The sequence below is a fragment of the Apis dorsata genome, unplaced genomic scaffold (genome assembly GCF_000469605.1).
Source record: "Apis dorsata unplaced genomic scaffold, Apis dorsata 1.3 scaffold_331, whole genome shotgun sequence".
NCBI lineage: Eukaryota > Metazoa > Arthropoda > Insecta > Hymenoptera > Apidae > Apis > Apis dorsata.
In genome coordinates, this window is record NW_006263599.1 from 538,477 (window position 1) to 554,218 (window position 15,742).

The 15,742-nt window shown below is 39.2% G+C and overlaps 2 protein-coding genes across 3 annotated transcripts in view; one reads left to right on the plus strand and one right to left on the minus strand.

The window, feature by feature from the left end:
• Positions 1-15,742, minus strand: part of LOC102671860 (disks large-associated protein 4-like) — a 28,175-nt gene that overhangs the window by 10,600 nt on the left and 1,833 nt on the right. The window lies entirely within an intron of this gene.
• Positions 12,697-15,482, plus strand: LOC102671716 (prolyl 3-hydroxylase OGFOD1). Its single transcript, XM_006617951.2, has 2 exons — positions 12,697-12,906; positions 13,023-15,482. The coding sequence occupies exon 2, from the start codon at positions 13,522-13,524 to the stop codon at positions 15,334-15,336; it is 1,815 nt and encodes a 604-aa protein (XP_006618014.1). The 5' UTR covers positions 12,697-12,906; positions 13,023-13,521; the 3' UTR covers positions 15,337-15,482.

Here is a 15,742-nt window from a genome sequence, read left to right on the forward strand (position 1 = left end):
TTGGAGACGTTCTTCTTTGCTACGGGGTTCACCGTGTACGTGCCACTTTCGATTTTCAGGGGCATTTTCAATCGTGGCTCATCGAGCTCCCTAATCTTCCACGATCCTTACAGAATATTTATTATACACGATGATATCGGTGCCAGGATTTCCTCGCGATTCCCCAAATCCCAAAATCGATTCGAGCTACGTTTAAATTCCCGAGAGATCGCCGCCCATTTATCGCCCGATCGTTGAATCGCGGCGGACGAGCGGCTAAGATCGAGGCAACATCGATCGAAACTTGGTGACTTTAGACCACCGTGTTTGCAATCGGTTTTCCGCGCTCTCTCATTTCGCCCAGATTTATCGTTTCCACCATTTCCGAAATGGAAAGTGATAATAGTAGTAGCTCGACGATCGAAAATATCGTCCAATGATGAATCACGAGAGAACGACGAGATTATCACGGGTTAACACGGGATCTTTCTTCTTCTTTGGGCCGACCTTTGTCACAACCGGCAAGAACTCGCGAGGGCACGTTGCTAGGATGACTAGTTACCGAAGACTGGCATTCCCATCTCATCTCTCTCTTCTACGGCTCTAACGCACTCTCTCCCTCTCTCTCCTCTCTCTTTATCTTCCCTCGTGCTCCCGGCACGAGGATATTTCGGGACCACTCAAAAAACCACACGAAAGCACACGAGCCGCTTCCCCTCGCTTCCCCCCTACCCTTCCCCTCCACCGGAATAACCATCATCGTTCCATCAACCAAGATTTTCCAATTCTTTATATCCATTTTTTTATTACACCTTTGCACGTGCATTCGTGATTCGAAGAAGAATAAGTTTGTGTACGTCTTACAGATTTTTTTTTTATTATTATTTTCCCTTTCTAAATCCTGCAATCCGAGAAAAATAAAACGAAAATCGGGAAATATTGCAAATTTTTGATGCGAAGATTGAGAAATGCACACGGATGGATCCAGATGGTTCCTTTTTTTCTTTTTCTTTTGTTTTTTTGTGCCCTGTTTGCGCACAAAACGAGGAACAAGAAAAATATCGAATATCGAATATTGGAAAGTTTGTGAAGAGCGTGTGATGAATAGATGTTATTAGTGGCGGAAGTGGGGTAGAAAAATACGAGGTTAGTGGCTTGAACACGTGTCTGGCACGCGTACCATTTCCACAGAAGTTCACGCATCGGAAGAGAAGCTCGTGCGTTCGATTTCACGTTCGTAAGAGCGGCAAAGTAGTCGCGGAGGAGGAGTTCGAAGGGTTAATAACCCTCTCTTTCGAGAGACCTTTTCAAAGACTCGCTCTTCAATAACGCCGACAGCATTCGTAACCAGCTGGAAACTTCTTTTTTTCTCTCTCCTCTTCCCCCTTTTTTAATTATCTTTTTTACCATTAATATCCCTAACATTTGATATTTTTATTTACGATGCGCTTTGCTCTTTATCGCGATGAAATTAATTCTGAAATTAATTCACGAAGTTTAAAACTATGTATGTACACGCATTCACGCCACGCGTGAATTCCTAATCGAAATTTAAATATTTATTCCTCGGTTTCTTTGGGAAACGTTCCTGTTGACGGAAGAATCGTTAGTCGACGACCGAATCCACTCTCACGTGGACGAGAAACCTTCCACCCTTTCCCTTCGGTGACACGAGCCGGTGCTTGTCGGTTTCAATTACCAGATCCATAAATCACAGACAGCGATTTCCTCCAAGATACACGGAAATAGACGAACGGTAAACGGAGGAAAGCGAAGAGTCCAGGGTGGAGGAGATCCTCCACCGTCCCACAGATTCTTCTCGAGAATCAGACTGGTTTCTCGGTACGGGGTAATCTTTTCAACGAAACGATTAAAACGTTGTTTGAAACGAGTTGGAAAAAAATTCCACGTCGCGTTGGGATGCGACGTGTTTCTCGCGCGTCTGAGACGGGGGCCTCCCGCTCGTTTGATCCGAAACGAATGTATCCTGGTCACCGAAAAAGTCCTCGAACGACATAAATACGTGTCGGGACGCACGCATGACTAGCGTGAAACAAGAGCTGCCGTCTGGGAATGCAGAGAGCGAAGCTATGAATTCAAATGCAATATGGCAAAGCCGATGGTTGTGGTGGTGCTCCATTCAAGGGGTGCAGCTGGGACGAATGGAAAAATCTAAATAGGAGTTTCTCGGAGTTAGAGCTCTGAGCGTGAATCGTCGACAAAGTGGTTTCTAACCACTTTTTCGATCGATCGAAAACCGGGGTGCAGCTTTTGTTGGAACGCGGCCACTCGTCATTTTCGCCGGTCAATCAATCCATTTACGGAATAATAGTCTGTGTTTATAGTCGCGGACAGTGAATTGGGGAGGGGCTTCGAAGGGATAAAATGTTGGGAAGGATCGTTGGTTTATCGACTCCATTCATAAATATCGATTGAATGGCGGCTCGAGCGAGTAAATATAGCGCGTATATTGCATTCAAACAAACGGGAGGAGAAAACGCAATGTGCACGAGGGATAAAAACACCTGGGCTTATCTCGCTGCGGTTAACTAATGATTCTGACCGGGGAACGTGATAACTTATCGGCTCGAAGTTGGCATGTTTTCATACATTGAAACGTAAACGTAAAGCGATTTGCGACGCGGGCAAATAAATGAAATATTATGGCAAACGAGCGCAGTTTGTAAAACTTTGCCAATCACGAATGCTAGAAATAGAAAGAATCGCGTTACGATTCGATTTTATTCCTGTTTCTCTAAACAACCTGTAGGAGAATATTATTGTGCGGATCGCGTTCTGCCCGTCGAGGAAGATAGCAACTTATCAAGTATGCCGAGTCGCGTCCCCTCGAGTTCCTTCTTCTTCGACACATATCGCCTTCTATCCGAGTCGCTACTTTCTATCAGAAAAATCATTCACGGAGGGGAACTTACGATATACCTATCGATTCCACTCTGGAATTTTGTGCGCAGCCGGGATAAGCCTCGGCTCCAACAATTTCTCCTACCATTTCTGTTTGCCGAGTGAGCGGAAAGTCGAACGGTTGTTCAAGATTTTGCAAGTCACAGGTGTCAGCGAAGAGACATTAAATGCGAAGATGGTATACGATATTTGCATGCAGTTTGCGCAAACGTTTAAACCCTCGAGCGAGTTAAGAGAGTTAATTAAACGAATAAATCGAATCGATCCATCTATCTATCTATCCATCTTTCATCGTTGGAAAAATTATTTATTCAAGGATACCATCTCCTCGATCGAAATAACACTTCGAGTTTCGAGTGACGAGTCCGTTCTCCACGGAAGAGAACGACACGGACGTGCGACGTGGTGTACTAGGTAACTCTATCCAAACGTCGTGGTCGAGAGCTCGCAAAGTATATTGAGTTACGAAATGAACGGTAAATCGAGGGGAGACGAGCCTAAAATAGAGAGCCACTGCCACCGCGACACGGTTTAAATACCGGCATTAAGACGATCTTCCGGTTATACCGAGCCGCAAGGATGGATGACTGTGGTGGTGGTGGTGGCTGCTTACGTTCGAAAGCGCGCTTCTTAAATTAAGCCTCGAGCAATATTTTTCTTACCGAAAAATAATTAATTAAAATTCCAAATATTTTCGACCTATCTCGATCCTTCTCCTCCTCCTCCTCCTCCTCCGCTTCCGTGATCAATTCATCATCGACGATGACGTAGGGGAAATATTTCAACTTTTATCTTACGTTTAAATCGTTCGAAATCGTAATCTCGAAAGCGACGAATCGCCTCGAATCGCGGGGACGGATCACAGGAGAGCGATCCCTCTTTTTCACGAAAATCACCGTGCCTCCAAGTGTCGCCGGTAGTCAGGGGTAAGTGACACCGGGTGAACTCTCTCTCGTTTCTATATATAAACGAAAATAAACCACAGTGACATTTGAACCGTCCCCGCGTGCACGATCGTCGATCCCTCTCTCTTCGGGACGCGACGACGACGCGTACCAAAAGGGAACGGCGTTGCAGCGTCGCGACGATCGCCGAGAAAAATTGTGTCAGCTAAATTAGGAGAACGCCGGCTTCTCTGCTGCTTTCGGAACCGCCTCTTTTTTTCTTTTCTTTCTTTATTCTTCTTCTTCTTCTTTTTCTTCTTCTTTTCGCGCGGTTTCGTTTACATTGGGAACGAACGATTAATCAATCCCCCGCCAAACTGGACTGGACTTCTTGACTCAGCCAAGAAAGCCGGCTTTTGTTTTTTTCGTCCCTTCGAACGATCGCGCCGCGATTAAGATAGACGAGAGAGAGAACGGGGTCGAAAGATGTTCGAGAAAAATGTTGCACGCGTTCGGGGAAAGAGAATTGGATTGAACTTTGGTTTCGGGCAATCAAAAATTTCGAGGCGATTTTCATCTCTGTGCTTAAAGAAAATGGAGAAAACGAGAAGAGAGCAAGCGAGTGAATTTTCCACGAATGATCTACGAGAATTTCTTTCTTTCTTTTCTCGCAAATATCTCGAAAATTGAATAGCACTTTTTTGAATTTTTGAATTGCATAATATTTAAAGAATATATTTTTATTACATTCGTGTTATAAAATATGCCACGAAAGGAAGGAAAGATTGGTTAAATACTTTTAAATACCGAATGAATGATTGATCGATGATTCCGTTTCCCCTACTTAGAACGTGACTCATTTCATTGTCCATGTAGGTGGACACGTAGATGATCGTGTTTACACGTTTGCTCGAAGGAAAGAAAGTTTTACTTTCTAACCTTTTTAAACCATTTTGCCAAACGAGATTATTCGCACCGCTTCCAAGATGCGCTTTTACGATTCCTCGTAACGTAGCGTCAATTTCTTTTTTTCAACGGCCTTCGTAATTCGTCGAAGGAAGCTACGTCGATATTACCAAGACAATACATCGCGTAACGTTCGTCACCGATTGCCTAAACGATTCTAATGAAGCAGGAGCGCGAGGAAATCGCAAGCATTGTTTCGCCACGCGGCAGGAATAACAATTAACTTTGCCAATGCGGACCATTGGCGAGCATTGACAGATTATTCCCTTCGATCCGTCGTGTCTCGAACGGAAGCTCGAACAAACGAACTCTCCGCTCTCGAGGTCGAAGAGAAAGAGAAAGAGAGAGAGAGAGAGAGAGAAAGAGAGAGAGATAGAGAATACGCTTCCTCGACGGACGAGTAACTTTTCAGGACGGGACGAAACGCGGAAATACCGCGGGGAGGAACGAGCGAATTCATTAGCGGACTTTCACCTCGATAACCAGATATCCCCCTCGCTCTCCACCGATCTCCATCCTCGTCACTGCGACAATGCATTGTGACGAGAATTGAAAATCACTTACAAATAGCGCAGATGGAGAACTGTATCATCGGGAGAGAAAGAGAGAAAGAGAGAGAGTTTGCTATCATCCTTGTTACTTGTTACTTCCTTCATGTTCGAGATTCGTTCGAAGTTGATGGACATTCTTCTGATGAAGATATAGTCTCTGAAGAATTCCCTCCTCTTGAGGATTTTTTAAATCCTTGGCAGCAAGTTGGTCGCAAGAGGAGACAAAATCCGTATTTATTTTCGGGGTCGGTCGGTTTTGGAAATCGGTCGGGTTGTTATTTTTATCGGGGACGATGGTGGATGGATCCGAATCGGTCGGTGGCAGGAAATAAAAAAGGCGTGCATTGCACGTGCAACGAGAGAATGCGTAATAACGATGCGCACCGTTATTAATACGATTCGCGAGAGCTTAATTACTTTTCAGACGTTTGCGTGTCGAACGATTCGCGGTGAAATTGTATTCCTTGCGCGGTTTAAAAAAGAAAAAAGAAAAAAACGCAGGTGGATTTTAAATATCGTGGTGAATTCGTCGACGACCTCGACTTTCTTTCGAAAACGTCTCTCTGTTCCTCCCTTCCAGCCGCGGGGGAATAATTTTAATGAAGAAACTCGAAAAATTAGAGTCAATTGGGGCTACTTTCCAGCCTCTGATACCAACTTGCATAAATTGAGCGTGGGCACACGTTCGCGACCCAGAATCGCGAGACAACGAGGCTATCTTCTTTTGACCGTGCGCACGGAGATTCGATGATGAAAAAGGGTGAGAGAAAAGAGAGAAAAGAAAAAAAAAAAGGATAATAAATTCGAATCCATTGAATCACTCTTCGCACTTGAATGGCTCATTCGAACTCGAATTTTCGTTTCCTTCTCCTAAGTTGAGTTTCGTCCATTCAAGGGAGGATCGAGCGGCCTCGTTTTCGAATTGCAAATTTCGAGTGGATAAATTGAGCTCGAGGTTCGTGACGCGGCATTCTCACGGATGACGCCCTGCGGCATTCGAGAAATTCTTACGAGACACACGAGCACGTTTTCTTCGCTTCAGTTTTGTTCTCGTATGGAAAAAATGAATGAAATTGGACGCAAGCCAGTGTGAATCATTGGGGCTCGTTCGACGAATACGCACAAAGGGAGACAACGTATGATCACTCGTGCCATTTTGGAATTACGTGCAAGTGTGGATACATTTCTGGTCAATGATTATGTGTTAATGAGTGAGAGAAACTTGTTATTTCGTGCGCGATTGTTGCCGATGTATGGCGATGTAGTGACTAAACATTGCGTGCATTTGTACATTATCATTGTTGAGCTACGAGAACACTAGGGTGGTTCTATAATGTGATAATGAAAATGTTTGCGAGCGTCTACATTTTTAAATTAACACGTTTAAATAAAATACGAAACAAATAAACAAAAGTTCGAAAGAACGAACAAATATTCCTTCGTATTTTAAAACAATTTGTAAAAAAATTTATTTGTCGTTTTATCGATGTTACCTTCCCTTACAAACTACGTGAAACAACATATCAAACAATCGATTGTACGTTATCGAATGTGTTTAGAATTAATTACATATATGCTAAAGAACAATTGAACAATATTGGACGTGGTATTATTAAACAAAAGAGACGACAGAGGAGAATATTCTCGCAATAATTATCTTCGAATGGATTATAAAATCGGGTTACGATTACACGAGTTATTTCAGCGTCAAATAATCTTTAATCTTAAATTACCGGAGCAGATGTAATCATTGCTCTCTCTGGAGGCAGCGATTAATTATCATTCGTTATTGCGTATTGTCTGCAGCTGTCTTTCCCCGTACGCTAATTTCGTCTATACGAAACCACGATTTATCACCTTTCCCTCGACAACAAAAAAAAAAAAAAAAAATTCCTCATTATCCATTTTCATTCATACCTCGATTAAAATTCTCGCGAGTATCTCTAACGAGTCTACGAATTCCACCTTCCCTTTTCAATTAAAATTGCCGCTAGCGAGAAAAATTCCCCTCGAGGGGAATTCCAGATTCTGGTCAACGTTGCACTATTTTTATTCGAGAAAAAAAAAGAAAAAAAAAACGCGAGCAGCGAAAGAACACTCGAAATGACGGAAAAGGCGGATGTGCGAGATTTTCTTCCGTCGTCTCTTTTCCTCCTTCACTGGGTTAGGATCAGAGGGAAGGAAGCGGGGAACCGGATTTCCGAAAAAGGGAAAGCGACTCGGGATGCAGGTTGCCTGTGTGTCGCGAGACTGTACGCACCCACGCGAATGCGATAAATTATACGAGGAGGCGGGAGCGAAGGGGTCACCATAAAAGAACCTGTTACGTTCCAGATATTAATCCGGCTAGCGGGCATAAAATTGACTAGCGCCCCGCGTTCGTTGCTTTTCGAATAAAACCAACGAGACTTCGTTCGAAGTGAATTTTCCCATCTATTCCACACAGATTCTTTTGTAGCGTCCTTAATCGCGTGATTTATATATCGAGTTCAAGTATCGAGTATAATATAATTGCTACAAGGAGTAACAATGCTGTCAACTTGTGACAAGTGATTATTTTTGGAAAGAAATTTTGCCGTGTTTCGAATCCAGATAGCGATCAGTTTAATAAAATCGTAACACCTCTTCGTAAGGGGGGTTGCTCTCCTCCCTTGGTTCGCAGGCCAATAACCTGACGGAAGATAAAAGATAAAACGTGAACGGGGTTATCCCGCGATCTCATTCATTTAATCGTATCGCCGTTATCCTATCATTGAGCGTTAACCTACCTCGCCTAGTAATAAAACCCTATTCGCCACATCCGATAAACCTGTTAAAATTGTTCGAAATATCGAACAAACGAAATGTAAGGTTGCTCGTTTATTAAGCTCGCCTGTTTTTTCCAGTGGTCGACGAATCGATGAGGGGAAACAACGCGTTACCACGGTTACCAACGTATGATGCACTTTTAATTGAATCATTATCCCGTAAAAGGAGTACACGTATCATCGATAATTGTCTAACTGATTGACTGTTAATGATACCTTCTATCCAATTAAATTACACCTTTCAGCAAATATCGCGTGATTCCTACCTTCGAGGTGGGGAAACGAGGGACGAGCGATGAACGACTGGAACTATGCACATTCGAGAAATTTCTGGGACAAAGTCTACGGGCAAAGTCTTTTTTTGTCTGCTCGCAAGAAGAAATGGCCGAGTGCGAACTATCTGTGGTTCTCTATCCTTTTTATTGATCGTCCAGAACCGGTATGTACCACGCAAAACGAACAGCGCAACATGGAACAAGGGTTCTGGAGGAGCACAATTTCTGTACAACGTGAACTTATACAAGTCCATTGTAATTATGAATTCTAGCTGAAAACACGATGTTGAAAAAAGAAGAAAAAAAAAAAAAAAAAAAAAAAAAAAAAAAAAAAAAAAAAAAAAAAAAAAAGAAAAAACAAAAAATAATCCTCGAATGTTTAGATAAAAGGTTAAAAAGAAATGAGGAAAGAGGGGAAAAAAATGAAACGCTAAAGATTTTTCTCACAGAAAAATAGGTCGCCGCTGCTTAACGTCACGCGATTCCACTTTTTAATCTGCACGAGAGAGAGAAAGAGAGAGAGAGTAATGGCGAAACAATGTTCCCACGGAAACTATAGGAACTTCCTGTATCACTCGGAGAACTGCATTCTGCCACTGTTTCACGATACTACGAACTTTCGAATTACCGTTGAGGGAATTAAAGGAAATCGAACCTGGAATGAATTAATATTTCATGAAGAGCGGTACAATGAGTGCAATGGCACGTGCATGTGCACCGGTTTAGAATAGGAAGAAAATTTTGCATATACCTTTAAACTATATATATAAAGTTCGATATTATTCTGATGTAAAGTGTGAATGCAGAAAAGGAATTGCAATCAGCTGGTTGTGGATGGAACGCGTGAACCGAGAATGCAGCAGCTGCCCGATGCAGCAGTGGCCAAGTGCCTTTTATTGCGTTCGTATCGTCGATACCAGCTCGCACGCGGTCGATTCGGCTCATCTTGAACCGATAAGAGCGCTTTCTTGCTCCGAGAGCATTCTTCTGCTCTCTCGTCGATCCAAATTGATAGCACGGAAACGAAAGCCAGTTGCATTACGACGCAATTTGCATAAAATAACACATCGTTGTTTCACCGTTCAACTCCAACCGGCTTGAATCTATTCTAATCGCACGTTCGTTATAGTCGAGGATCGTTTCGAATGATTTCATCGTTCGCAATTACCGAACAAGAAATACTCTGAAATATTTTTTTCATTATTTTACCTATTCTATAATAACAACTCTTACGAGTATATCGAATAAAAAAAAAAAAAAAATGTAGATCGAAGAAAAACTAGTTTTGTTGAAACTTACATCGTTGCTCGAATAAATGCACTGTTGATACCTGGACGACGAGAATGACGACACTCCATTTTTTTTTTTTTTGCAGTGAAATTTTTCTCTCACACCTGGTCTACGCAACAATGGGGAATATCCTCGTGAAGTACGAACAAAAGTACTTGAAATATTCTAGAGGAAGTAAAGACAAGAGGGGTTAGTGTAGAATCGATAACCACGATGAGTTTGGACTGGCCAGAACCATTTCTTTTGACGACGACGACGCCGCATTGCCTTCGATCTCGTCGCACTCTACTGACGAACAATGCCATAAGCGATTCGAGTGCCGCTACGTGATATTCTCCGAGCTATAGAAAAGAGGAAACGCGTTCAGTATATTTTGCAGCCAACCGCGTAGTCGAGCGTGTCGCCGTTCCACGTGCTTACGAAATTATTATTGCCGTTTCATATTATTATCGTTTGCCATAAATCTTTTTTGATTTTCCACATATACACATTCCACGTAAGTTTTCCTTAACTACTTAATTACACAATCGTAGCCGAAAGGATAAATTGAGAATTATACTCTTAATTCGTAAATCGTAATTTTTAAATTGTCTCATTAAAAAAAGATGAAAGATAAAAAGATGTGCTATTTGCATTCTTAGCAAAGATAAAAATAATTACGATTACTCGAATTTCAATAAAATTCTTGCTTTGGTGAAAAAACAAGTTGAACGAATCGAATTAATTTGATTCCATGAAAATAAAAAACGATCTTACGAGGTCGATAACTGGAATTTAATGCCATATACGACGGTGGAGCTACACGGCAGCAGGTTCAACGTGAGGATAATTACGCCAGTCACGCAATGTTATAATCTGTTTCGACTCGGATCACCCTATTTAGAAGAAAAATATCAATGAGGTTCGAATGTATCGCTGTATGCTAAATGTAAAAATTGCAAAACTCTGTGAAAAAATCCTCCTTCGCAGAGAAGGATAGATTATATTTTTTTACATCGATGAAACGAGTAACGGTTCGCCCGTATACCAGGTGTCTTGACATTTTCAACGTCACCTGACAGAAAAGAAATTCGAAGAATGTTTATTCCCTAGAAATAAGTAGATGACGAAAATTGTGATTGTACGTATACATTTTTTTAAAGAAACGTTCTGAAATAGAAAAGAATTTTAAATTATAAAAATTTTAATTAAACTAAGGTGTTAAACAGAAAAACTATTATGTATAAGAAAAATTTACACGGCAACATTAATGGACGTACTTTAAGTTTAACAGTACACTTAATGTTGCGACCGACAAGCTTAGTGGTTCGAGTGGCGTAATCGTTAAACGAGCCACTTGGCATCTTGTCGAAGGTATTCCATCGAAGGAGAAAAAAAGGCGAATGACCTACCTCATCGCGAACAAGTCACTCGAAACTTCCATGATTCCGTCTTATCTAAATGATCATTACGGTACAAAATATAAAGCGATTGTCACGTACGCATTATACACCTATAGTTTTTCTCATCTTCATATAAATATAACAGCCTGAGATTTTTTTTGATCGCTATTGGATACAGAAACACAGCAAATGATCACAGAAAAACATATTATGAACGTTAATGAAACGTAGTTTCCTATAGCAATCGATACTCACTTACAGATAGAATCTCGACAGATGTATAAAAAGAAAAAGATTGTAATATCGCGAGGCTGATGTATAATATAAAAATACCAGTTGACTCACCTTTGTTCTCCACACACGATCGTGAATTTTAAAATTCGAAAGCTCCTTCACATCGGAATCGTTACAGTAGGGCACTAAGAGTCCGGTTTCAAGGCCAAGATAGCAGATAGAAGAATAAACGAATCGTGAAGACTTGAATAGAAAATAAGTTTTCGATAATGAAGACACTAGACTAAAACGAATTACTCGAGACGAAATTATAAGAATCACATTAAATATCACTTCAATAAAATATCGTTTCACTAAACTTGTCCCGGCACAACGTGATTCCGACACAAACAAAAGGTGACTAAGAGATCCCGAGTATTCTAACCGCCTGTTTACATCGTTAATTTCAACCGCAAAACCCCACCCTTTTGTTATCGAACCTATCGGCAAACGACAAGCAGGCAACGTACATTTTCAGGAAAAAAGGCCAATGTGTTGACAGATCTCGAGGGATAAAAAACGGAAAGGATGAGACTTGTCACGATGTATGTATGCGAGTTTCGCTCGTGTATCGTTACTCACGTATGCGTAAGCCGTCCTGTTATTGCGTTCCAGGATTACCAGCAAGTTCTTTACACAAAGATTTCACAATAATCGAACATCAAATCTGATGATATCACACTTTGTACAATTTAACGGTCAGGGTGTGCCCCGAATTTCCATGCGACCAACGGCATCCGTCAAATGTGAACTACTGTCGCCATCTTGATATGATCGCTTATAGCGACACAGGTTGACAAATTGCTGAACTATGATAAAATTGCGCGGATGATTCAAACTGTTCTAATTTCTTACGCAAAATTTTGCACTCTTTAAAAAATTGTTTTAATTACAAAATCGTTAATTTATATTATGTTTTTGAATTGAAAATATGAAAAATCTATATTAAATCTTAACAAATTTAAAATTTGATTAAAATTTTCAATATTTATTAGATATTTTAATAATATCGATATTTATTGTTAAACATAGAATAATTGCTCATAAGATATAAATTGTAAAAATTTATATCATTTATTAAAAAACGTGAAAATTATAAGTAAATATGTAAATCTATTACGTATCATGAAAAATAATAATTGTAGAATTTATAAGAATAAAAAAAAAGTTACGATATTAACGTTTTCATATTTTTCTTTATTTTTTTTAAATATATTATTATAAATTTCAAAATTAATTAAGTTTTTAAAGTCTTTTATCAATCCTTATCATAAGTATAGAATCATTTCATTAATAAATTCATATTAAAAAAAGTTCACTTCGTATAAAGATTTTAAACAATCGCGGTATTGAATCGTACTTTATGACGTCAAATGAAACGAAATAAGGTTAAGTACGAATTGTATATAAGAGGCCTGCATATGGTCAGGGTTTACAAATAATTCGCGACGTCCCTGGTTTCGATCGAATCAACGTTTTCGCCAGTGGTACTAGTAGTCCCTGGGCAGAATGCAACTGCGTGGTGACACGGAACGACGGATCTAATTTGCTAAATTTGGATACACGTGCAATTTCTGGTACGTAGTTGTCGAAAAAGAAATTTAACTTGTTTAACGATCAATCGTTTCAACATTAATATAATCATGGGACAAGCGGAATTTTATTAACCGACTTTTCAACCGATTGTTTTCAGAACACGTGCGGGTTGAACAACCACGTGGGCCGTATGTATCGAAAAGCAAGTGCCGCATCGTCCGGTGAGTGTATTTAGACAAGCTGCGATATTTCTGTTATCAGCACTATACTTTTGCAAAGAATGAAACATTAATTTTCTGAATAAAAACTCAATTAGAACAACTACTGGCAGTTGATAACTGAATTCAAACACGATAACCTTGTAGAATGATATTTTGAAAAAGATAAACATACGAATGACAACAGAATTTATATTTTTCACTAAAGGTTGAATTTTAATGGACGATATATGCATGTAATTGAAATATGTGATACATACATATCTGTCTATTAGGTAAAAAAATGTGATATAGTTTACAAATTTATAAAAATATTTGTAAGTAATAAAAATATCAGGGACATGTACTGTTGATGCAAAGATAGAAGTAAAAAGACTGATAGAATAAGAATACATAAGTAAGAACTCTTATTGATTGTTTGAAAAGAAATCCGGAGTAATGGCTGAAGAAGAACCGCAATCAAAAAAATTGAAACCATCTGTCATTTCTGATTTTATCTATACGGATAATTTTCAACAATTATTTACTGAACATTGGCATAATTGTAAAGATGTAAAGGTAGACAACCTTGAAATTATATCAAAACCTTTCAAAGTATGCAGAATTTCAAACTTTCTTTATAGCGAAGACGTTATGGATGAAATAAAAAATGAATTATTGGATGTTAAATGTAGAAGAAATTGTTTAGATCTTTATCAATTTGAACAAACTAGTGACTTTGTTAATATTGATTCAGAATATTTAAGGTTACTTTATCAGACTTTTCAAACAGATTTAACAGTATGGATGGAACGAATCACTAAGGTAGAACTTAATAAAAAGGTATCAATGTCAAGTTCTTGTTACTATGATACAGATTATTTACTTTGTCATGATGACAATATGGGTGATCGTAGAATTGCTTTTGTATTATATCTTTCAAAAAATTGGTCTGCAAGTGATGGAGGTGCTTTAGATTTATTTGACACTGATGAAAATGGACTACCTAGAAATGTTGTAAAATCTTTGATACCAGAGTACAATTCCCTTGTATTTTTTGAAGTTACGGATAATTCTTATCATCAAGTAGCTGAAGTAATTGCATCGGATAAATCACGTTGGTCCATTAATGGTTGGTTTCATGGACCGCTTAGAGAAGATACCAGGCCACCAAGACCTGAAATTGAACCCAATTATATAGGGCCATTAAACGATCGAATAAATTTGCGGGATTGGGTAACGGAGTGTTACATATATCCTAGTATCGTTAAAGAGGTCCAGAAAGAGATAGAACGGGACTCGTTTACACTTTTATCTAATTATTTCAAAGATGACATATATGAAAAACTTTCCATAGATTTGACGTCCGATTCTATTGTTTGGAGAAAAGTTGGACCAGCCGATATTCGTAATTACGAAGTGGCAGATGAAACGAGCTTGCCAGAATTATTGTCGAAATTTTATAACATGTTTAAATCTGTCACGATATTTCAATTATTGAAAGATTACACGGAATTAGATTTGATATCAGAAACGGAAACTATGAATCCCAAGATGGCTATAGAACTTCAAAGATGGTCCAGTGGTTGCTACACCTTATTAGCCGATATAAATGAAAGAAGATCCAGTAATTATGGACGCCTTAGTCAAACCGAAGAAATACCAGAAGTCTCATCATTGGAAGTATTGGAAAAAAGTAGAGAAGATCAAGAGAAAAGTTCGGCAAATTACGAAAATAAAAGCATACAATCAGAATCTAATACTCCGGAGAGTATGAAGGGAGATAATGATATCGATGAAGATGAAATATTGAAGAAAATACTTAAAGAGAAATCTTCGAATTCAAATTCAAAGAAGAAGTTATCGCGACAATCCTCCTTGTCCAAACTGGACAGTTCGTCGCCACAGAAGTTAGCTAGATCTCTGGACACGGATGATTCTGACGTATCTGATATCGGGGATTATCTTTCCGATCCGTTAGACAATTCTTTGGAAAATTCTGATCAGGAGAAAGATTTGGATGATGCGAATACATCCGATACAGGAGCTCTAGATGTAATAATTCAATTTAATACGAATCATATGGCCGAGGAGGAATATACAATAGATTATGTAAATCCCAAACAACTTGAGGGCACATTAATTCACGTGCCAATGAAAGATAACCATCTTTGTCTTGTTTATAAAACATTAAGTACATGTCGTGTTCATAAATACGTGACTCATTACTGTACAGATTATTTTTACAATCTGATTTGTACATATTATGAATAATAATTGCACATAAGACTTGTGTCGTCTCGTATGCTCTTTAAACGAGTTGACAATTGTATAATGAATGGCAGGCGAAAAGTGTCTACGTTCACATGTATCATAGTATTCGTATTAATAAAATTGTCAGTATTTATCTTCGAGCAATACTTTTTGTTATTTATTTCTACGTACCTATGTTACCTACTAACAATATTCCATATTGAATTTAGGATGCAAATAAGGAGTCGTGCGTGTCTCTTACGAAAACTAAAAAAATGGAGATTAAGACCACAGTGCAGAAAACATTCTCGTTTATTAGGTGTCATACATCTATCGCTTACGTTTACTTACGGAACTAACGTTAGGTGCAATTAGGTCGCATGCGAGGGTTTCGAGGTAAATATATGTATATATGTATATATATATA